This window comes from Bemisia tabaci, chromosome 10 (assembly GCF_918797505.1).
Source record: "Bemisia tabaci chromosome 10, PGI_BMITA_v3".
In the NCBI taxonomy this organism is placed as follows: domain Eukaryota; kingdom Metazoa; phylum Arthropoda; class Insecta; order Hemiptera; family Aleyrodidae; genus Bemisia; species Bemisia tabaci.
This window is the reverse complement of record NC_092802.1, coordinates 41,898,690-41,923,758: the sequence shown is the minus strand read 5'-3', so window position 1 is coordinate 41,923,758 and position 25,069 is coordinate 41,898,690. Positions and strand designations below refer to the sequence as shown.

General features: G+C 38.3%; 1 protein-coding gene across 12 annotated transcripts in view; it reads left to right on the top strand.

The window, feature by feature from the left end:
• The window catches only part of TP53INP (Tumor protein p53 inducible nuclear protein), an 83,606-nt gene extending 58,857 nt beyond the window's left edge, over nt 1-24,749 (top strand). For 6 of the 12 annotated variants that reach the window (XM_072305342.1, XM_072305345.1, XM_072305343.1 and 3 more), the window contains 3 exons: nt 9,039-9,194; nt 11,808-12,268; nt 14,683-24,749. In XM_072305342.1, the coding sequence (XP_072161443.1) occupies nt 9,053-9,194; nt 11,808-12,268; nt 14,683-14,838 (759 nt within the window). In that variant the 5' untranslated portion in view covers nt 9,039-9,052 and the 3' untranslated portion in view covers nt 14,839-24,749. Of the gene's footprint in view, nt 1-404; nt 457-2,883; nt 3,550-9,038; nt 9,195-11,807; nt 12,269-14,682 lie in introns of those variants that run through there. The other 6 variants (XM_072305344.1, XM_019043774.2, XM_072305349.1 and 3 more) reach the window with 2 other exon arrangements.
• Nucleotides 24,750-25,069: the final 320 nt, after the last annotated feature.

Here is a 25,069-nt window from a genome sequence, read left to right as displayed (position 1 = left end):
ACTCTTAAAAACATCGACAAGAAAAAATACTCTTGATTCAATCGGATTTTTGCTTAAATCAAGAACCAAGCCTCTTAATTTGAGCGGATTTCCTTTTGATTTAAGCAAAAGTCTGATTGAATCAAGAGTATTTTTTCTTGTCAATGTTTTCAAGGGTCTGGACTTTAGATCCAATGTGTTTTTTCTTCCAGTGAAATTTTCTCAAAAATGCATGGTTTACCAAAGGAAATTTGGCAACGCCTGAAGGTTAATACGGCGTTTTTCCTTATCACGGCAGAGTGGCGATTCTTGAAAGTTTGCAACACCTTTTCCTCCATTCGAATGCACGGATTCGCTTCTCATCTGTATTACCCTGAAAATTGTGTATGTATGTTTTACTAATGTCTGATTTTTTTTTGTTGCAGGTGAGTGTAGCATTATAATTACTGTAGGTGATTCATCCACTTTGGCAGCCCTGTAAGTTGGAACCAACTCTTTTTATGACTCTCTTCCTTAATCTCCACTTCTCTCTCCCGTTCTCTCTTTCTTCCCTTTTCCCTTTATCCCTCTTTCTTTCTTCCTCTCCATCTGTTCCCGCATTGTCTTTTTCCTCATTCCCTTTCTCTCCTCCTCCTTCTCACTCATTTTCTCCTCTTCCCCCTTTCTCCTCGTCCCCTCATCTTCCTTCTCTCTTCTTCCATTTCTCCGACTTTTTCTTCCCAAGGAATCAGAATATTCACGAACCAACGACCGATTGGTCGTTCGCGAACTGCGTAGGCAGTGGAAAAATAGCTTAGGCTGCGGCCTTGAACAATGGATATTCAGAGGTGGATCCAGCAATTTTGCAACACCGGATTTTCTCCATTTAAACCTACGCTAAGTAATCGATTCTTGTCGGAACACCTGGCCCCTCCAAGGATCGATACATTTCCACAGGTTTAAATGGAGGAAAGACAGTGTTGCAAATTCGCTAGAACGCGATTCGCGAGTCAAGACTCAGGAGCCGAGAGCGACACTGAAGATCGGGGAGAAGACGCGATGCTTGAAGTATTCCCACAGTTTTGCAGGCGCTTCCTGCCATCGTTTGACGCGCAAAGAGGGTTATGCACACAGGCGAAAAATTGACCCAGCCGGAATGCACGCAGGGTTGCCACAGTCAGGGAATACCGGGAAATGTCAGGGAATTTTTAAAGTCAGGGAAAACCTGAAATGTCATCGGGAAACATTGTTAGGTCACCTTCATTTGCTGTCCAGAATGGATTCGGCGTTTCGAACACATTTTACCTGAAAACTATTTCAATGATGTCTTGTTAACCATCTGGCATAACTTCAATTGTGAAGGAATTTCATCAAACTGTGTCAGGGAAATTTCAGGGAATTTCATCTTCTAAATTCAGTCAGGGAATACCGGGAAAACCAGGAATGTCAGTGAAAACTGGTATGTCAGGGAAAAATTTTCAAGTCATCTTTATTTCCTCTCTGGAATAGGTTTGACGTTTCGAACAACAAATTTTGCCCGAAAATTATTTCAAATTATGTCTTTTTAAGTATCTGGCATATCCTCAATTGTTAGGTGAATTTCACCAGAATGTGTCAGGAAAATCAGGGAAATGTCAGAAGATGAGCATACGGACGAATTATAGACACGATGGACAGAAATAAAAGGGAAACTATGAAGTGCAATGTCACTGTTCCGAGGATCGACAATGATTTTCAAGTGCTCGACAGTCACTGCACCTGCAGCACTAAGAATAGATCCGAGCGGGGAAGATATCGGAGAATGCATCGAGACACAGACGCCTCGAAAAGAGCTGTAAAATTGTGCAATGCTGCCGTGTTACGGAAGAACGTCGTATGAGTCAGAAGGCGCTGCCAATTCTCATCGGAAAATCACGAATTTACCGCAAAAATTATGAATATTTTGTTCAAATTTTTCTAACGATCTTTTTCGCAATTGTATCCAAAATATCAGAAAATTTCAAAGAGTAATATGCAAAACTTACCTCACAAATATAGGTTTTATCCGGGGAAATTTGGCAACTCTTGAATGCTCATACAGCGTTTTCCCTTAGGACGGCAGAATGGCAGTCGAGAAGTAAGTGCAGTCCACGTGAATTTCGTGTATCACTCTCGAGTCGAACGCTTTTGGCTTTTAATGCTCCAATATTCACACACGTCGCAGTATTCATTCCAAAAGGAACTACTTTCATAGGGTTTGCGCGTAACATAGTTGCTTTTAGCATAAACGCGTTCATTCGAATCACGAGTCACAATCACGCGTGTTCAGCGGCGAAGGCGTGCATGATCGATAGTCTATATGTCCCCATACCATTTGAAACTAAGCGAAAGAATCGATTATGCAGGTGTTGGTTGCAAGCCCCTTGTCTATCGATACTTTTCCGTAGATTTAAATGGTAGATTATTAATCGATGTATCGCACGCCTCTGGAGCGGGAAACGTCAAGATTCCAACTTGAACTCGGAACTTTCGACGATAGCTTTTCCTCCCGGTCAAAGATAGGTCGCGAATTTTCGCGATGGAACATTCTTGCTTGATTCATCATTATTCCCCATTCAAACCCTCATCAAATACCCTTGTTTAATGGCACAACCTGGCAACTTTTCGATGGAGTATGAGTCACTTTTTCCTCACGCTATCTTTATTGAATTGTCATCTTTCGATATTTTCCTACCTTTAGCAATGGTGAAAAATCGATTATGAAGGTGTTGGTTTCGAACACCCTGATAATCGATCCTTCTCTGTAGGTTTAAATAGCAGGTACATCGATTCATCACACATCGCCTCACGCAACTGGGACTGTGACCGTCCAAGGAAAGGGAGCCACGAAGAATTAATTTTTCTGGTCTCCAGGGCGATTTGTGTCCAGTTGAGTCGGAAAATCAGGTTTTCGTAAAGGAGAAAGGAGGAAAAAAGGAAGAGGAAAATAAAGAGGAGGGAGGAGACGAAGAGGTAGAGGAGGAAAAGGTAAAATAGGAAGAGGAATTAAGAGAAAGAAGAAAGGGAAGTAGAAGAAGAGGAAAGAGTTAACGAAGGCAAAGATGAAGGAGACAAAGGAGAGAGGAGAAAGAGAAGAAAACCAGAAGAAGAAGAGAAGAAAGAAGAAGAAAAACAAGATGATGAAGAAAGAATAAGGAGAGCAGATGGTAAAAAGAAGAAGAGGAAAAATATTGAGGAGAGGGAAAAATAGATGAGGAAATTCCTTTCTCTGTCATTTTCTTCCTCGTCCATTTACGTTTTTCTTTCCCCCTCATCTTCCGTTTCTTTTTCTTCGTCTTCATCTTCTTCCTTGGAATTTTGAATCTCATTAAAGTTGCAACTCTCGATTTGCGCTTTTTCATGACTGGCGCCGATTCAGCTATTAATATCCTTACTATCTCGTCTGGAATCTCGAAGCGGGGCTCGAACCTCGAACCCGGACTCGGTTCACTGCGCTACCCATTCTGCTGCGCAACCAACTTCAGTCATTGTGTAGCTGTAGAATTCTCTCCACAGAATCGGAATAGCTCGGTGATAGTTATAGTTTACAGCTTTTATTACCGCGCTACACAGGTGATGCTCCTCGTCTCACTTTCATTTTTTCTTTTTTCCCTGAATGTGTGCAGTGTTCCCCTCTATCTCCTTGAATTTCCTTTTGTCTTTTATTTGAACCCTTACGTGTTCCCCCTTGAATTTTTAATTTCTTCCCACATAACAGAATTTTAATCAAATTTTTTAGTGCCCCATGAATTCAGGGTTGCCACAGTCAGGGAAAACCGGGGAATATCAGGGAATTTTAAAAAGTCAGGGAAAACCGGGAAATGTCAGAGAAAATTAGTTAAATCACCTTCATTTGCTCTCTAGAATGGATTTGAGGTTTCGATCAACAAATTCTACCTGAAAACTGATTTCAATTATGCCTTCTGAACCATCCGTCAGATCTTCAATTGTCAGGGAATTCAAGGAAATGTCAGAGAATTTCATGTTATAAATTCTATGGCAACCCTGTTAAATGCATGTCAAGCAATCGATTTTTGGTGGCACCTAAAATCGATATTTCTAACAGATTTAAATGAATGATTAAGAGTGTTGCGAACATGGAAAATGGACACTGCTCCTTTCCGGCTACGTTCCAGGGCGAAGCGATGGTGGACGCCAAGAATTTTCCCGGCGGTCGCATCGTAATCGTAATAGCTGAGCGATAATTTTAATTGGCTTGTTTGTAGAGATTTCGTTGTCGAGACGCCACAGGCCACAGGTATGATGCATAATCCAATTTCACGTGTTAAAACCTCGTTACTCCCTTCTTTTATTCCTTTTTGCCCCCGTGACCCACTCGCAATTTTGCGATAGTCTTCCTATTGTCGTGGTCGACTCTTCCGCGTCCGAAAAAATCTTATCGTCGACTTATTTGTTTGTTTACTCCTTGTCTATTGCATTCCGACCCCAATTTGTTACGTATCTCCGAATCAAATGTCCAAGCCTCCTTGCCGTTGCTTTTGCGCCTTTCCACAGGGTTGCCACAGTCAGGGAAAACCGGGAAATGTCAGGGAAAATGACGAAAAAGTCAGGGAAAATTTGTTAAATCACCTTCATTTGCTTTCTGTAATGGGTTTGAGATTTTGAACAAGAAATTTTGCCTGAAAACTATTTTCAATTATGCCTTCCTAACCATCCGTCACATCTTCAGTTGTCAGGGAATTCCACCAAAATGTGTCAGGGAATTTCATTTTCTAAAGTTTGTAGCACTGTTTCCAGCCGGAATGACCGACGGCTATCAGTCAAACATGGTGTCTGGGAGCCAGAAAACCGGGAATTCTCCAATTCAGCACCAATTTTCCGGGGGCGTCTTCTCCCCTCTCCTCTTCTTCCCTCCCATCTCCTTCTTCCTCTATGTCTTCCCTTTGTTATTCTCCTTCCTCTCCGTCAGCCAAAAACCGTGGTGTCTAGGACCTTGAAAACCGGGAATTCCCGGGATTCATCATGGATGTATTAGGGGCATCTTCTTCCTTCTTCTCTTCCTCCTCTTTTCTCCTTTCTCCTCTCTGCTGCTGCTGCTTCATCTTCTTTCTTTTTCTTCTTCTTCCTTTCTTTTCTTTTCCTTTCTTTTCATTTCTTTTCCTTTCCTCTCCCTCGGTCAAGGTGTCTCCTAAGACCTGAAAACCTGGAAATTCTCAAGATTCATCAGGTACTCATTCTCCTCTGTTTCTTCTACCCTTCCTTTCTACTCTCCTGCCCACTCTCCTTCTACCTTTTCTCGTCACCCTCCTCCTGTTTCTTTCTCTTCCTCTTCCTCCTCCTTCTCTTCTCCCTTTTCTTCTCACACCCCTCTTCTTTTTCTTGTACTTCCACATTTTATCTCACCCTCTCAAGTACGATTCTTGTTCGATATGGATTCAATGTATGCGCGAAGTGAAATCTGAAAGGCCGCAAATGAAGGTACGTGCTTTGAGACTTGGAGCGGGGAAGTGTGAGTGGATTTGAGGGTCACAGCTTAATTTTAAGCTCCCGCTACGAGCTGTTGGCTCGCGCTTTGGCGCATAGTTGGGCACAAATCAAATTCGCGGGTTATTTTCGCCGCTTCCAGGGTGCCACGTCGTCTCCTCATGTATGCGTAGCATCTATTACGTGGAGAGTTGAAAAGGTACACACAAAAAATAACAAAAACCAAAACTAAACTGGTTGAAAGAAATAGAGTGTCAGAAAAAGAAGATCGAGAGGAATAAAAATGAGAGGAGAAAATGAACAGAAATCAGACGGAAATGAAGTATAGGAAGATCGAAAAGAAAATAGCGTAAGTGGAGAGTAGAATAAGAGCCGATGGGTAAAAGATGTAAAAATTTGAAGAGAATGGAAGAACGAAGAAGGGCATTAAAAGTAAGCAGGAGACCGAAAGGAAAAAGGAAGAAGTGAAAATCGGAAGACCCAGAAAAAAGATAAAATGTAAAACAAGGTGAAGACCGAAAAAATAAGAAAATAAAGAGGAAGAAGAATAGTAGATACAAATAAAAAGGAAAAAGATAGAATCATTGAAGAGGAAAATGGTGATGAAGAGAAATGAAAAGTAAGACGTGACGGAGATCAAAAGATTTGAGAGAAAATAAGAATGAGGAGGAGGAAAAGACGAAACACAGAAATATAAGAATAATGAAGGCAGGAAGAAGATGGATAGAAGAGGAAATGAACGAAACGAAGGAGACCAAACAGAATGATAAAGGAAGAGTAAAAGGTAAAAATAGTTAGTCATTGGGTGATAAAAAGATACAAAAGACAAAGAAGAAGATAAATTAGGGAAGCAGAGGAAGGTAAAAGGGCACAGAAGAAGAAGTAGAAAGAGAAAAGAGAGGAGCCGAACGGAAAGAAGAAAATCTTAAATTTGCCGCCGGTAAATATTTTTTCTTGAATCAAGTATGATGCTACTTGGACCGCGTTTTTGTTTAATCCAAGAATTTTTTCCTGAACATGATGTAGAACGAGAATAGGTAAAGAGCTAAAGAATTCGACTGGAAGAAAGAAAAAGTAAGATGCAGCCTGGTAAAAAACATTGATTTTACCGTTGGATCTGACAGCACTCGTTGCCGGGTTGTCGGATTTTACTATTAATTCAAGATATTGCGCCTAAATTCCGGAGAAAAGTGTTTGTTTCCGGTGCAACGCGGCAACCTTGCAAGACGTACACGACTTTTCTCCGAGTTCATTGTCAGTCATTGCCAGCAGCTTTCGTCCCATCTGCCCGAACGTCTTTCCTCTTCCCCCTCCCCTCCTCCCCAGGGATGTTCCAACTTTGAACATGACCCTCGGTTCGCTATCAGAGTTGCAGGGAAAGGAGGGAAAATTCATAGGAAAATCGGGCCGCGGTTAGGGGAAATCCATGAAATTTTATGGAAAATACTTAAAATTCGACGAATCTCGTAACTTGCAATTTGAAAAACATCCGCGCTGATTACACAATCTAACTGCCTCTCCAAGTGGACTTTACGTTTTCCAATTAGGAACTACAAATTGTGTCTCAGTTTAGAAACAACGTATTGTACCATTAATTTCCCTACGCACATAAGTGTTTTTACGGATGAGCAGAAACTGTAGTTCCCAATTGCAAAATGTAGTCCAAGTAGTCTGTTCGGGGACTGACGGGCTCAGTGCTCTGAGCTGCATCGGATAGAGGAATAATTTTCAATTAGGAATTACAATTTCAGTCAATATCGGATGATTACTGTTCAGGATGGAGAACGTCAGGGAAACCCCGAAAAAGAAAGGGGAATTCTGAAAAACCTGGAAAAGCAAGGAATTATATATTGGAGGTCGAGGAACTTTCCCATTTGTAGAGGAGACAGCACTTATGTGTTGCCTTTTCTCTTCCTTTTTTGTTTCCTCTTTAGTTTTCTTTGTTTCTCCTCGTATTATATTTTCTTTGTTCATCGTCATTCCCAAATCGAACGATTCATTTACACAATTCACTTAACGAAGACGGCAATCTTCGAGTGCTAAGGAAAAACGCCGTATTAACCTTCAGGCGTTGCTAAATTTCCTTTGGTAAATCATGAATTTTTTGGAAAATTTTTAAACATTCATCATCCAATTTTTCAGAAAATTTTGTTCGCAATCTTACCCTCAGTTCTCGGAAATTTCTCGGAAAAATATTCATAACTCTCCTCAAAAATAAACATTTTATCGAAGGAGAACTTTGGCAACTCTCGAATGCTCATACGGCGTTTTTCCTTAGCACGGCAGTATATTCTTAGGAATCCTGCCTCTTTGAATATTGCCACATGCCCTTTGATTTATCACGAATTTTCAGAGGATCCTCAGTATCAAAGAGCCCCCCCCCCCTCCCTAATGTGTAGTATCTGAAATTTTTAAGGAAGAAGATCGATAAATGTTCTGAATCCGGGGAGATATGGCAACATTCGAATCTTCGCTTCCTATGAATGGGCGCCTCAACTTTCGGATCGGGCCCAGACCGATTGACGCAATCTGGCCGCCAAGCAATGTAAATAAAGCGTTGCAGCGCTGCCAAATCAGTACGATTTATGGAGTACCCTATATTTTCCCTGTGTTCTTCCTTAATCTTCTCTTCGGTGACCCCGAAATCTCTCTGTTCTCCGCATCCCTCTGTTTCTTATGTTTCTTTTCAAAATCATGTTTTCCTTCGATACACCTCGTATTTTTCCTGAATTTTTCTACCCGTATCTCCTGAATTTTCCCCTCTTTCTGTGTCTGTATGTGTGCCTTAACAGTTGGATTGCACTTTGCACACAGGAACCAAGAGCGTTCCAATGTCGCTAAGATTAGGTCAACCTAATCGTGCAACTCTTTTTACCCTGCAAATATGAACTGATCATCTAGACAAGGTTTATCTTTACTCCCAATAAAGTATAGATTCAAGAAGAAAGTTACCTTAGTAAATTTAATTTTTTGCGTGATTTCAGTAATTTTATTGCAAAGGGAAGGATGCAAGTCACACAATCCTAGCTAAATTGGAATGTTCTTGGTTCCTTTTGGCAAAGTGGAATCCAGTTGGCCGCAGCACTGCCGTGCTAAGGTAGAAAGCCGTATGAGCCACCAGGCGTTGCCAAATCTCCTCCGATAAAAATACGAATTTTCAAGATAACCGTTGGATATTTTTCTTCAAAATTCTTAGACACTATTGTACACACTCTAATGTAAAATATTCGAAATTTCAAGGAAAATTATACACAACTTTCCTCTAAAATGCATTTTTTATCTGGGGAAATTCGGCAACTCTCGAATGTACATACGGCGTTCTTCCTTAGCATGGCAGAGTAGGCCTGCATACGCCCAAGTAAAATTTTTCTTACCATTCAACTTATTATTTCCGTAAATTTCCTGTTTCCCGGTTCGTAATTGCATTCATCCTGAATTATTTCTGTTTTCCTTGAATTTTTCCTGAGTTTTCTCCTCGTCTCCCCCTAATTCTTCCCCTTTCTGTGTCCTACTGTGTTCTTAGTTGACCGCAGGCCAATTATTTTTTTTGTTTTCTATATAAAAGCGTGTATTTTTTGATCGGTGTTAAAGACCTGTTGATGTTTTGCCTGTTGCAGACAATACGGTGAAAATGTTCGCTAACATTACCAACTACCTGCTAGGAAATTATGCCGATGGGCCCAAGACTGATCTGACCGCCGCCATCGACGATGTCGAGGAGCGATTCCGAGCCGTCGATACCGAAGACGATTGGCTCATGGTAGAAAAGACTGGTAAGTCAAGAAGATACGAGCTCATCAATTATTTCACACGACCAGTGTGTAATTTTAAAAGTCGAAAATAAAAAAAAAAATACAAAAAAATGTACACGATACATGAGTTTCTCCGCCAGGGAGCTCCTGCCGCAAGAAATCGTTCACCACCCGCCCGCCGGGAGAGCCGCGACGCGCTGCCAGCTCGAAACGCGCACTGACGCCTACAAACCTAAGGGGATACTTCACGCATTGCGCAATGCTGGAAGTATCCCCTTAGGTTTGTAGGCGTCAGTGCGCGTTTCGAGCTGGCAGCGCGTCGCGCCGCGCCGCAGCGTGCTAGAAACTTGCCCACCCACAAGTAATAGGTCAGGGTGATAAAATGTAGGCAATTTGACATCAAATTCGAAATTAGCGACTCCAAAAGCATCAGTGTCGAAACTTCCGTGATCTTTCAGTCATTATCCGACTTATTTCTTCCTGTTCTTGAGTTTTGGACTATAGTGCGCCGCGGACGGCGGCGCTCAAGAAATTCTCCTTTGTGCTCAAGCGCTGATCCATGACGTGTGGTGAATAAATACTGAGTAGAATGGCATCAAATTTGTGTAGATTCATTGTAAATGTATACATGAGCTACGATAACGGAAGTAGCCCTTTGACTCAATGTGTAGGAGAGAGGTAGCGCTCTACTGAATTTTTTACTTATTAATCAATAGGCGACGTCCGTTATCGTAGTTCAGCTATAAATTTACAATGAATTTACACAAATTTTACGTCTTTCTACTCGTTACTAATGCTACTACGCGTTATGGATCAGTTTCTTGCATGAACTTGAACGTAACGATAATTGAGGACACCGCACCAAGAACAGCCTATAAGTTGAAACCGCGTTTTGAGAAAAACGCATTTAAAGTTTTGTTTTTGATGTACTGCGCAGACTTTTCTATGCAGGTACCCTGTTTTGGTGTTTTTGGGTGACCTAACCCTTCTATTGAAGGATGCCGGGTAGATTTTGCGATACATTTTGGGTTTACACTCTAATATATTTAATTTAAAAAAGCGGTTTATAGGCCATTATTACACCCAACAGTCATTTTGGTGACAATATGAAGTATAAATCATTTTAATCACGCATGATTTTACGCATAAATGATACTCATTTGCTGAATACACTTCTGGCTGGAGCGCATTTTAGCTATGCATTCACCACGGCAAAAATGTCAAAGGAAATCGACAAAGCCAGCGTGTATAAGGCTATTTCGATTTTAATCTTCCATCGCATTTCTAAGGCGCAATGATACAACTATTTGAACTCTCCGGAACGCGTGAGGTATCACGCCGCATTTGAAGGCGTTTTTAAAACAGCCAAGTTCTGATACCCGGACTATCGTTTTGCATAGTTCATATTCTTTTGTTATATTCCGTAGCACTTGTTTATTTTCAATCCTCGTATAAAAACCACCCATTTGCTAAATACAATTCTAGCTGGAGCGCACTTCAGCTATGCATTCACCACTGCAAAAATGTCTAAGGAAATCGACAAAGCCAGCGTGTATCAGGCTATTTCAATTGAGGACACCGCACCAAGAACAGCCTATAAGTTGAAACCGCGTTTTGAGAAAAACGCATTTAAAGTTTTGTTTTTGATGTACTGCGCAGACTTTTCTATGCAGGTACCCTGTTTTGGTGTTTTTGGGTGACCTAACTCTTCTATTGAAGGATGCCGGGTAGATTTTGCGATGCATTTTGGGTTTACACTCTAATATATTTAAAAAAGCGGTTTATAGGCCATTATTACACCCAACAGTCATTTTGGTGGCAATATGAAGTATAAATCATTTTAATCACGCATGATTAACGCAAAATGAAAGGATATCGATAGTGAGTAAAGAAAGGGGTAACTAGCACCTTATCGGCCCTTAAGTTTATAGGCCCGCTTATAGGTCGTTCTTGCACCCATCGATCCAGTGGCCTGACTTAACTCGGAAAAAAAGGCTTTTCGACCTCGAGCCGTTACCTATCTATATTCTATCGCTACCACAGCATAGTCCAGGGTACGTAGAATGCGAAAAGCAGATGGGCGTAATAACGACCTATACGCCTATAGGCTGTTCTTGGTGCGGTGTCCTCATTATTGCTTCTCAAAGATGTGAACTGTGAGGCAGCGCAGCGTGGTGGCGTGGCAGATCTCGTTCCTAGATCACATGAACCACTGAGCGTCAACGTATGAAAGAACTTTGACTACATGGGGAAAGTAAAGAGTGCGGAGTCTTAGAGTCCCTTTACACTGAGAGTTAAGACAATGTGAATCCATTTTCTGATCGGTCACCATATTTTACGCCCCCACAGTGTCTCAAACGGGAATAAAGATTACATTTTCACCAATTGCAAAGATTTCAATCTGGAATGGACCTAGAAATTACGGGTTCGACAAGAAACAAACGGAATGAGAGAAGGAACGGAGAAAGGAATTTGAGAATGAGCTCAACGTTCAATTTGTGTAATCTTAATTCCCGTTCGTGACTCCACGAGGGGTTGTTGTCTTAACTCTCAGTATAAAGGAACTCTACGGAGTCTTTGAGAAATGTGTATTCTGTACTGTTCTCTCTGATTGTTGTTCTCTGTGTGTTTCAGATGTAAATAAGGAGCAACAAGAAAACGAAATAAGGATACTAGATACTCACTTAGGCGGAGAAATCCCGGAGCGAGGGCGGAGTCCGGGGCGGGGCGGGCGGCTGGCGGGGCGGCAGGTGTCGCGCTCGTCCTCGGCGTCCTCGCTACCCTGTCTTTCATTGGAGGAGTCGTGGTACATCACGCCCCCGCCCTGCTTCACCTCGGCAGGCCCCGCCCACCTGGAGACCTCCCCGCTCGAGAACCTCCTCATCGAGCACCCGAGCATGTCCGTCTACCACCGCCGGGCCGCCGCCACGAGCCCCGCCCACTCCCAGAGGCTCCGCTCCCGCTCCGTCTCCCCCTCGCCCCACCCCCAGCCCCTCCAACCCCTCCCCGACAACCGGCGCCCCGCCCACGCCCCCGCCCACCAGCGCCACCAGCCAATCAACAACCAGATTGTCCAGCTCAAGGCTGCTCAAAAGGTAATCATACGCGCTTTCATTCAAATCTAGCTCTAGTTCTAAGTCAAAAGCCTGTGTCAAGCTGTCGAGGCTAGCCATCAAAATATCAAGGTCAGGTGTTATGATGGGTTTATTCGATGACTCGGACCAATCACAGCACTTGACCTTGACATTTTGATGGAGTATTCGGATAATGTGACACAGGCCAGAGAAAACATCCATAAGAGGCGCCCTGCGACGCCTAAGTGTAACCAAATTTAACCTAACCTAACTTAACAGAATTGTAGAAACAGAAGTTGGCCTTAATCAACTAAAAAATTGTAAATAAGGCCAGAACCGTGATTTTTCGACGCTTAAGAAGTGGCGTTCTTCGGAGAATTTGATTTTCCAAAACATTGAGTTTAGGTCTTAGTAGCAAAACAGACTTTTACACTCAAAAAACCATTCTTTACCCTCTCTTCAAGCCGCTAAGCAAAGGGGAAGGTTTTGTCAACTGTTCTGAATAGTAATTTTTAGCCAGTAGCTGGATTGAATGGAAAAAACGGAGCTTTCGAAGAAAAAGGGAAGGGGGCCTGGGGACCTCCTCTTTCTTCTTTCCTGAATTATATTTCTCGTTTTTTCTTAATTATGCCATTATGACAGCTGTCTGCCTGTTATAAATTTTTTTCTCAGTGTGTAGAACCTATCATTTCTTTTTTTTTTTTGTATTGGTGTTCCTAGCATTTTGTACCTACAGTTTTGTTGAAATAGAAAAAGAAAAAAGGCAAACAGAAATAAATGAATAAATAAATAATAAAAAAAAAAAAGATAAGAAAAGGGGAAAAAATCCAGTTGAATCCGTCAAAATGTTTGCACTGCATCATGCCTCAGCATGGCAGATTGGGAAGTAACAAGAGAAAAAAGGAGCCAATTCATTCCAGATACAACGTATGTGCCGTTGATTTCCCTATGCATATAGGTGCTTTGATAGATGAGCCAGCACAGTTAGTACCATCCTGCTTAATGCAGTCCAACTATAGATAAAACAAATCAAATGAATATGGAGAAGTGGATTTTGTGACAGAATTAAATGCATGGCTAAGCTTTACTTGAATTGACCGCAAGGTCAGTGCAAGTATGAGATCATGGCCTTGAACGACAATAAAGTCGAGTTCACACCGAGACCAACCTCATAAGGTGAGAAATCATATAACTGTTAATTTTCTCACGGAGAGGCAGGTAATTGAAGAGCCGAGTTGCCAGGCACACACACTTTTTCAAGATGTATTTTTATTGAATAGTCCTCTTTTTTCCTTCTTCCTTTTTTTCATCTTCTTTTACTTTCATTCCTCCTCTCTCTCCCTCTTCCTCCTCCTAATCCCTTTTTTCTTCCATTTTTTCCTACTCTTCTTTTTCTTCCTCCTTCTTCCCCTTCTTTTTCATTGTCTTTTTCCCTCTCTTTGTCTTCCCATTCCTCTTCTTTTTTTTCTCCTCTCCCTCCATACTCTTTTTTCTTTCTCTTCATTTTCTTCTTTTTCTGCATCTGCCTCCTCCTCTCTTGCTCCTTATTTTTCATCTTTCACTTCTTTTCATTATGCCTTTGCCTTCTCTTCTTCTCCCCCCCCCCCTTTTTTTTCTCTTCCTTTGTTCAGCTTTTTATCCGATTCCCAATGAAAAATCTCAGTTGTCAGGAATGGTAAGACCCAAGTCTCTCAGACCAGGGTGAAATAGCCTTTTCGCAAAACCATATCCATCAAACAACTTACTTCGAACCGCCATAGTTGAGGTTTGATTTGACATTTTGTGGCGTTTGTCTTGTCTCTAAATGTTAACAGAATTCTCCTCTTGCACCGGTATGAGTACATTATTCTTGAGTTTAATATAGGGGTGAGGACCATGGGCGTTAGAAAGGGGGGGAGGGTTTCAGGGGGGCCTACCCCCCCTTGAATTGAAAAAAGTATCATCTGCCCCCCCCCCCCAGAAATTCTGGATACTGGGGAAAACCCTCGTTGAGGATGATTATCTCTCTTAATGTAGGGTCTTAAATGAAAACACTGATTCATTTATTTTTTAAAAGCCTCAAAATGCGTCCAAATAGAGTTAAAGTTTTAAAAAATTTCTGGATATATCGAATGCAACAATACGAAAGTATTTTTTGCTGAAAGTAAATAAATCATAATGTTCCTGCAGAAATTGATAGAAAATCTCCGTCACGGAAGCCTCAAAATATGTCCAAATAGATTTAGAATTTCAAAAATTTCCCGGGGGAGGCCCTCTGGACCCATACTCCTCAGACCTTCCGGTGGTAGGGGGGCAGGGGCCTAGCCCCCTAGCAAAATGACCTAAGTACGCCCATAGTGGGGACTGACGACCCTGTTTCTTTTAACGGTCCCAAATCAAGATCTCTTCGCAACCTTGACTTGATTGATTTTAATTTATTTCCTTTATTTTTGCAGCAGCAGCAGCGTAGAGCCTGCCAGGCTCTGAAACGCAACCAGCTGGAGCGATCAAATAAAGCAATTCGTGAAATCAGCATGCGCAACAAGAGACAGCGGAGATCAGATCGTACGCAGAACCACTCCGGCGTCAACAACAACCGCAAATGCTGCTAGTTCACCAACACTGTTTTCACCCCGAAATTCGTACGCTACTTGATCTCACTCTCTGATTATTTCAGCAATATAACAGCAGAATCCAATTTATTTCATTAAATTTTATCAAATTTAATACTGTCCTCCTCTCTCAACTTTTTAGTACTTTTAAGTCTTTTTCTGGAATTCCCTACTCTTCGAGCAGGAAAGTCGCTTTGTAAAAGTCACCATTTTGCAGTATTTTAATTCTCTCAGACTCATTGGATGTTATCTGGAAAAGTGTTCCTGCGCTGAGTTCATCAAGTTGCAAATGTTCTCTTTGATGAGGAACTGAATAATCACCCGTTGCGCTGTATTTATTCTCTTAACATTGTTTCTAAATTAGCGAGAGCAATCACTAATTAATCGTTTTGATTAATTATAAATTTGTTAATTGTTTGTATGGTTGAGGCATTTTTTGGACTCAATGAAAAACCCTTTTCTTATTTCATCGATTAGAAATGTTGCATCTTTTTTAATTTCTGTGAGGTTATCTTCTTCCTTTCATGATTTAAAAGCTCTAAATATCATCTCTTTTTTCAATGTTGAATCGGAGAATGCTTAGAAAACCCAAATGTAATGCCCATCTGTTCCAAAAATGGAGAAAACGAACTTGAAATGAGTCCTGGCAGCATTGACTATTATTTTTTGACCTAAGAAAAACGCAAAAATGTTTGATGACGTTCAGTTTTTTACACAAATTATCAGAAAAAGCACATGTAAAAAAGAACAAAAGTGGTCTCCCAACTTGAATATTTTAACAGTCTTATTTAGGAGTTTCCTCTCTTCAGTTAACAATTTTTTCCATTTGCTTTCCTAGCCAATGCTACTAAGAAGGTTACAATTTGAACAGACTCTTAATAAGGTACATTTTTCAAGGTGCTTGTTTCAAGGTATCTTTTTCAAGATTTTTTCTTAAAGGAGCTCTCTTGAGGTACTCAATGCAAGGGACACCTCAAGAGTACTTCATTTTAAGACACTCTTCAGGGTACATTTTTAGATACTTTTTGAAGGTATTCTGTTTTAAGTTACTCCTCTTTAGCACTCTGCTCCGAGGTTCTCTTTTATAGGTTTCTTCCGATGGTTCTATTTTCAAGGTACTTTCTCAAAGTGGCCATTGTAAGGTAATTTCCGAAGATATTCTGTTTCAAGGTACTTCAATGCTCAGTGAATTCAGTTAACATGTATATTCTCTGCTTTTGCGTTTAATTTTCTCAGAATCTGAAGGTTTTTGAGAATTGTGCGCTAAAATGGAACAAAGATTCCATAAGAATCCGATTTTCAGATCCCACTTCCTTTTTACTAGCCTCTCTGTGTGCTTGTTTCTACATGAGCTACTCTAACCTCAGGATCTTGGTCGAATTGAAGGGAAGTTATTTACTGAGGATGAAATTTTAAGAAAAGACTTTGTTGGAGTTCAGCAAAAATAAAAATAAAAAAAAAATAAATTAAAATCTACCATTTCCATTCTTAAACGGTCATTGAACCTCATTTTCCATAATCAAAAATGGAGGTGGGGCCTTTTTTTTTTTTTTTTTTACAATGAGACGCAGATGAACACAGTTCCAAGTTAACTTGTTGTCAAGTTTTTTTCTTCTTATCTATATTTTTTTTCTTCCATATAGGCAGGCTTAACTTAGATTTTGTGCTGTTAAAATTTCTTCTCGTCAGCCTATAATTCAATTAGGTTCAATTTCTAGTGATTGAAAATCGTAGGGCAAGATTAATAAATTTTGCATGTTGTTTGTGCAATGGCATGCTTTGCTCAAGCGATACTTTCAAGATATTAAGAGAGAAATGTCTATGAAAAAAATAAAAATAATAAAATCCAGTAAAAATATCAAAAGAAAACAAATAGTATGTATTGATTGTTAGCTTATCTCATTGTTTGCCAAAGGAGAATTTTTTTTTAATTTTTGACGAGTCGTTTGACTGTATTCGGTATGAATTTTGGAAAAACAAAATACTCTACCAGTATTTTGCGTCCTTTCTTTTCCAAACCCTGGAGTTTATTTCGGCCGGCAAAAAGTCAATATTTGATTTAGGGTGAGGTTTAAAAAAAGCGACAGACATCAAAGAGGATTTTTTATTTATCTTATCGGCCCTTTAACAGCCGTAGAGTTCCTTTCATGAAATTCAACATTCATTGATCCTCCTCAGTTTTCTGCACCTTATCCTGATGTAAATGAGGCCTTCTTTACAGGACCTTAAAGTCTGTACTCCCGTTCAAAATTTTTCCTAATTTAGCTTTTAAAATGAAACTCAGGGAAAGAATCTATGTCAAAAGGAACTACTTCTTGGCATATCCAAAATTGTTGAGGGGCACTCCCTTCAGGAGGTACCCATGTTTCGTTTAAACAGCTTAAAATTAGGAAACATTTTGAAAAGCAAGGGTGCGGACTTTTGTGACACCCTGTATAAGAACAAGGTTTGTGACACTTAAATTACAATGATGCCGTGCCAAGGTAAAACGCTGCATGTACCTTCAACTGTTCCTAGACTTCCTTCGTTAAAGGACGAATTCATTGAGAAAATTCGTAGTATTTTTCTCCCAATTTTTCAGACAATTTTGTTTCCGATTTATCCTAAAATAAATATCAGAAAATTTCAAAGAAAAAGATGCGTAACTTTTCTAAAGAGTAAATATTTTTTGGAGGAAATTCTACAACATTTGAATGCTCATGCAGCATTTTTCCTCACCATGGCAGAACGGACCTGTGTTTTTATTACGGATAAGGCTCCAAGGAGCTGTCAAAATGTAAATAATAGTTTTAAAATCACCTCAATGTTCCATTTTAAGTTTAGTCTGAAATGAAAAAAGTTGTATTATTTGCGGTCCTCATACATCGCTTTATATTGGAATTTATCTTTACAATTGTGAAAAATGAATATATACATATGTAATACATATATATACAATACTGTAATAATGGCCATGTATAGGTGTATATGCACACTTTTTTTTGCGCTAGCTGTAAAACTTTGACTCTTTTTCAAGTTTCTCATGTCCTTCCCTGCAGGTACTGGCGGATTTCCATGGTTGTTCTTGGGTTTTTGTGGGGCCCTGCCTATTTCTAGCAGTTCTCATGTATCTTTATGGTTTTTGCAAAAACATTGCAGTGTGCACTTAACATGGGACTTTGGTTTTGATATTTTCCATGTTTCCACGGTATTTGCCGTTATCCATGGATTCCCGCAAGTCCTTGCCGTTTAGAGGACACTCCTTGAGTTCTGCTAAAATTAGAGTATTTTTTGTGCTTTTTCTCTAATTTCCGCAGCTTCCTCTGAACTTTCTGTCCTAAAACACTTTAAACAGGTGTAACATTGTAAAGTATGATCTACTTTGAAGAGTTTAAAACAAATTGATTTTGTACAGACCAGAATGAGTATACCTGCATTTCACGTTACCTAATTTTCTCTTGTTTTCATTATTTTTACGAGAAAACTAAACTACTCAACGCCTTTAAACTCCTTGTGAATTTTGCGCAAGATTTTAAAGACTATACTCTCTGAATTTCAAATTTCAATGCTGCTCGGTTTTCTGTTGAAAAGATAAAGGACGAGAGAAAAATAGGCAACATCTCATAAGGTTATGTACCCGGAATGGAAAACTTAGTGAATAACTTAGTAAAACCATCCATGGTTCATTTACGAATGGCAATGTTTATCAAAGTTTTAGCAGTTTAGTCGTGAAAAATGTTCCGTTTGCATATGGATGCTGTTTTGAAGTTAGTAAATTTTTCTGAACTGCCAATAAATCAGCCCTTTGCAAATGCAACTGTGCATCAAAGAAGTACTTGTGACCTTCAAGTATATATGTGTGTTATATATTTATATGTACGTACGTATGTATATCAATATAAATATTGCGATGCAGTTTTGATTCTACCAATCTTAATCCAAATGCATCCTGAGTGATTTTCTTAATTTAATGTAACTTAAAGATTCAATTTTCAATTGTGCAACCTGTCAGTCATGGATTTTTGTACATATTTCACTCTGTATATATTTTATGTTTAAAATCATCTGCTGTTTTTTACAATTCTCTTTTTTAAAAATGGTTCATATCTATTTCTGTGTTTGATCGTAATCATGATTTTTCTCTCTGAGAAGTGTTTTTTTTTTTCCTTAACTTTTTTTAATTTTATTTTAAAGTCAGAAGAATATTTTATTTCAGTTTTCATTTTCAAAGTTTTATATGAATCAAAATTTTTTTCTTTTTGATTTAAAAAAAAACGAATCCAGAGATGGCTAATTGTTATTTTTTTGTATATTTTATTTGTTAATATGTTTTGATTTGTTCATATATTTATTTATTCTCTATCATTTTATGAATAGAAATCGTCGAGCCGCAATATTGCGGTCGCATAATATTAATGCTTTGATGCAAATTTATGTTTGTTGGTATAAGTGAGTGTGGATTGTATGTTTCAAAAACCGAAAAAAATATATTAGTTTCATGATTTTAGTTGACACTTTTTTATTTCGTCTTCAGTGACCAACGCATTATCAAGGCTTTTTTTTCTAAGTTTTAAATTTCAACATTTCTCATTAAAAATTGGGCAGGTCTGCATACTGAGCCGCAAAAATTCTTCCAACTACTCTGCAATGAGAAACATTTAAATTCCTTCCCCAAATCAGAAGATCTTATGTCTCTTTAATGTTGTAAAGAAAAAAAAACTCCTGTGTTTCGCTTAGTTAAATTTTAAATCTGTTATGTGTAATTTTTGAAGGAAAATCCAAGTGTTAACATTCACTTTTATATTCTCTATGTCGCTGAAAGGATATTTTACTCTATTTTTTGGTCTATTTTCTGGCTCTTTGTGAAAAGCACTTATGTGAACCTAGGTGCCCTATGCAGGTAGGTGCTTTTATGGATAAGCAAAAAATTGTAGTTCCTCATTGCAAAATGTAAGTAGTCCATTTTACGCTCCGTATTTGGGTTGGAAAACATAAAAGAGAGATTCCCATCTAAAATTAGGATTAGGGAAAGATGAAGAGGAGGGAAAGGAGGCAAGGAGAGGGAAAAAGAGAAAATAAAGGAGAACAAGCTAAGAGAAGGAGATGAGGATAATGTGAATTCATCAAGCAGAATTTCGTCAATCTTCTTTCCTTTATCTTTTTTTCCTCTCCTGATCCTTTTTTCTCACTCTCCTCCTTTTTCTTCTTCTCTTTCTCCTTTTTTCCCTCTTCTTGCCCTCTCTTCCTCCAAGTTCCTCCAAGCAGTGGTACCAATACCCTTAATGTTAGTTTTTTTGCACCATTGATAGTTTAACCATGGTCAGTCACAACTGGTAACCTTAATCAAAAAATTAAATTAGGTGGATTCAAGCGGAATGAGCCCAGCTGCATTTATTGTAGCCTTATCTTCTCTTGTGTTTTTTTTTTTTTCTTTAAACAGAGAACTGAACTACTAAACGCTTTTAAACTCTCTATTAATTCACCTTAGATTGTGAAGAATTTATTCACGAAGTTTCAAGTTTCAGTTTTACTAAGTTTTCTGTTCAAAAAATGAATTATCAGAGAAAATTAGGCAACTTTTCCTGTAGTTAGAGTCATTCCGGTTAAATCCTTCTGATTACTGTTCGCTTAATTTCCCTTGATTTGAAAAACAACAAAACCTAAGTTGCTGAATGACTAATTTGAATGAAATATCTAAGTTATTTATGATTGTCACGTGCTTGTATCAAATCTGGACGTGTTTCAATTTGTGTATGTGATGTGAACATGTTACAAAATAATGCCTTGTGTGGTCGTTTTATTCCACTGCTTTTGTAAACGGAAGGAATGTTTGTAAATGGAAAAACAATTTTTTAAAGATCGGTGTAAATAAATTAGCTAGGAGGCGTTAAATAATCAGGACTTGATCCCATAAAAATTTTGATTTTCATGAATATGCGATCGCTCACAGGAAAAAGAACGTCAGTGCTGATATCCTTGAAATTTAATGTTGGTATTTACGCCAATAGGAAAGTAGATGGTTTACTTTCCTGTTGAAATTAATGTTTCCTCGCTGGCTTTGTCAATTTTCCTTCTGTTCAACACTATCTTTTTCGATTTTTTGCCAACGCCTCAGACTGTAACATCAAAGTTGGTCGTTTGTCTAGATTGTCTGTTGGCTTTTGTTCATCATCTTGCATATGCACCTGTTATCAGAACATTATTTATTCTATATCTATTTGTAATACATCTGCGCACATTATATTCAGATACACAGCTGTGTCTCACCATAGCGTTTCTCAAAATAATGTTTTTGGGAGAACAACGCTTTACTTTTGATTCTCCTTTGAAAATGTTGTAACGACATAAGACTCTATCATTTATCTATGTATTTTGGTGTATAGACGAGTAGTGCTTGTGATCTGTGCTTTTTATGTCGTAGGGATTTTTGTTTAAGAGGAAGAATTTGAGTTTCCGATACCAGCGGGCTGATTAATGAAATTAATAGACCAAGCGATAGACAAAGAGGACATAATGAGTATGGAGTGTTCCTATTGGTTAATTTAGGTGTTCTTATAGACTAAGGGAGAAAAAGATGGACTAGGTAACTATAGGGTCTCTCTTGTGTTGCTGTTAGTTAGTCTATTCCCTACCTCTTTTGTCCATTGCAACCTTCTGCTTCCACCAATAGGATCCCTCCATATCCTTTTTGTCTTCTTTGTCTATAGCTTTGTCCATCAATTTCTACAATCAGCCTGCAGGCACCGTAATTAGTGGCTGATGCTTATTGCGCATCCAGCTTTACTAATATACAAGAAATTGACCGAGGGAAATTTTATTTTTCTTTAGTTTCTCCGGTATTTTTGACTGTAAAATTCTAACATAATATCGTAAAAAAAACTGTTACAATATACAATATATTGGATCCTTTTTTGGATTCCTATTTAACATGTTTGAACAACTAATGAGTTCGGACGTGAAGCATGGAAAGTTTGTTAAATTTTACAAATCGTTTCTATTGAGGCATAAAGTGAAGTAAAATGGAATTAGCGGAACACGTGCCACTAAAATTGAACCTAATGTCAGCTTTTAGTAAAAGATTTTAGATCAAAGTCATAAAACAATTAGAGAGTGCATATGTTAAAAACGGGAAAAGAGTCTTGTAATTCGTGCATTCCAACAGTTTTTTTGAAGAATTTTTCCTCTTTTTTTATTTTTAGTTTTCATTACATTTTTTCCTCACGGTCAATGCGACTGGGAAGGGATCTTAATTTTTCAAGGAATAATCGATTTCATCTGTTCAAATTTATTTCAAACCATTGATAAACTTTCGATCATACCACAACTGAGTATGGATTCTTTGATCCGAATGAAAGAAAATAACTGTCACATTTTCCTGGCCTCTCACTTTTAATCTTGCCTCAGGGCATTTTCATTTAAGCACGTCTGATTAATAGATAAAATTCCTGATAAATGTTCTCAAGTTAATTTTCTTCGATCGAATAGGCAACGTCATCGGGCATTTACAACCTTTAACATTGAGTGCAGTTGTTGAAAGATTGAGAAGTGAAACACTTTTTTCACGGTAGATGTATCTTTGTGCCAAAAATGTTTGAAAGTCAGCTTTTTGCTCAAAGACTAGAAACATAAAATTTGTCCCATCTAAGAGGAAAAATTCAAGTTGCCAATTTTGCTGTAAGACACCATTTGCTTGGGCTGGTGTTTGTTTTAATTTCAAAGATTAATTTTCACCAGACAATTTAGGTTGTTCTTCATAACAGGGAAAATTAGTCGGCGTATAGCAGACTTAAATTTCAATCTGAAAAATTAATTTAAATTAAATTTAAACTATTTCATTATAAAGCAGGATTAGAGCTGATCTCTGGCCACTTAAAATTCTCAGTGAATTCATAGTTACTTAATGGGTGGCTGTTGTGTCAACTATACTTTTTTTAAATGTTCGGACATCATCATATCAAGGGTGAAATGGACTACAATTTGCGATTAGGAACTGAAATATCTGTTGTCTCTGTTTGACAAAAACTTAAATACCTTTAGTTCCCCTATGTTATATGTTTTTTTACAGATGAGCTATGAATTGTAGTTTCTAATTGTGAAATGTAGTCCAAGTATTTTAGTGGTTGCACTTATATTTTTAAAAAATCCAAGCAATATTCCCATAATTTTATGATGAATTATTGTGCAAGAGCAAATTCATCAGCAAGTTAAGTAGAAGTTGGTGGAAAACTTTCTCAAAAATTTGGCTCTCTTCTGAAGTGGAATCTTTTGTAGTGGACAGTTGTTAGTCTGATCAATTTATCGTTCCCCAGACAAAACAGCATAACCACGTTTCAATGTTGCAAAATTTTCACTCGCTAATTGAAAGTATGTTGAACATTTCTAACTGAAAATTTCATCGACTGTTTACACACCAAAATTAACAAAATTTCTCACAGATTTTGCACGGCTGTGTATTTGTGAAAAATTGATTTGCTTAGGGTTGATTTTGCAACCATGAAGTGGAGTTACATTTTTTCGTCTAAGAACAAACAAACTGAATCGGTCAAATTTGTGGTTTTTTTTTTTTTATGTGAATTTCACTGCTCGTAAATATGCATTAAAATAGATAGCTCTCCTCCATGATATTGTTAATTTTACCAATAGTATTGGAAGCTCTTTGTGAACGCTACTTGAACTGCGGGACCCATTAAACAATCGAAAACTAGTAATAGAGGATGAATTTTTGTTGCTTGTTGCACCGCCAATAACCAATAAGTGAGATGGAGCTAGGGTTGAGCAACTGTCTGTAAAAGAACGTATGTACCATTAGTTTCTCTATAGACATATGTTTTTTACAGATGAGCCAGAAATTGTAGTTCCTAATTGCAAAAACTAAATTGTTCATCGATTCTCCTATCCTTGACAAGTCGATTAGATCGATTGCCCATCCCTAGGTGAAATTTTTCTAACATAAGCAATAAGCCATCTTTTCATGTTACTTACAACCAATTTTGTGAAATTTGTTTAGCTTTCCAATGTACCAACAACCATTCATTTTTTTTAAACAGTCTGCACTAATGATGTAGCAAGCACAACTTCTGCTGCATTATCAAATTTAATTGATTGAATTAATTAACTCATCACTTTAATTTTGATAAGTATTCCTCTCCTTATGTAGCCAAAGCGCAATTATTTTTAGATTTTCTCTGCCCGGCAGAAAGCAGTTGCGATGTCACGCTGTAACTGCCAAAATTAACGTTCTAGGAACGTTTTTGCAACGATTTTAAAATGTTATTTTTGGCAGATGCCGGACAGGCCATTAGTTTTGAAGATGATAAAATTGTTTCTACAGTTTCCCAAAGTAGAAGTTAATTTTAAAAAAGTGTCAACTTTAGGTATTTCTGAAAAAACAAAGAAAAAAAATTCGCTAAAAAATAATAAAAAAAATTTCCAAAAGTGTGCAAAAAAAATTCCAAAAAAAGAAGAAAACTCTTAAGTATAATGTGTGTGTGTTTATGTTAGGTATGTACAAGTGTTAATTGATATCTCTCACCGAAGTAATACCAAATGGTGGTTCCGGTGTGTCAACCCCTGGTTGACAAGGAGTTTACACACAACTTAAAATGAAAGACAATATAGAAATATTTTTGACAATTATGTAATACTTGCAATACTTATTTTGTATATTGTAGGTATCACTATATTATTGTACCAAATCTTGGATAAACTCCTTAAAAAATAAAAATGAATAAATAAAAAATTGATATCTCTGCTTGAGAGCACTCGTGTTTGCTAACACGCATTCGTAAATAATTTTATGTAATAATTATTATTATCATTGCGAAAAGACAGAAAAAAAGATTATAGTAAGTATACATAAAAGACGCAAAATTTCTTGATAAAAAAGAATAAGATAAAAGTTAAAACAATTTAATAAAAACGTTACATCTTTACTCACGTGTGTTTTTCTTCTTCTCAACCTGAAAAGTCAAGTAGGTATCCTAAATTATACAGGGTGATCCAAGAGTCCCTTACCACCTCTGTAACGCTTAAGGTCCTTGCCCCTTTTCAGGTGGTCCTTTTAAATTTTTGGGAGTTCCCAAAAGTCGTTTCCCATGACCTATAGGAGCACTCACTAAATTTCAAGTCTCTATCTCAATATGTTAATGCCTAATGGTGATGCCTGATGCTGGTCTTTAACCGGATTTTTGGATCACCCTGTACCCAAGTGGCCAAATCCAACCAAAAAGTTGCAACTAAGTTTCAACTTTGT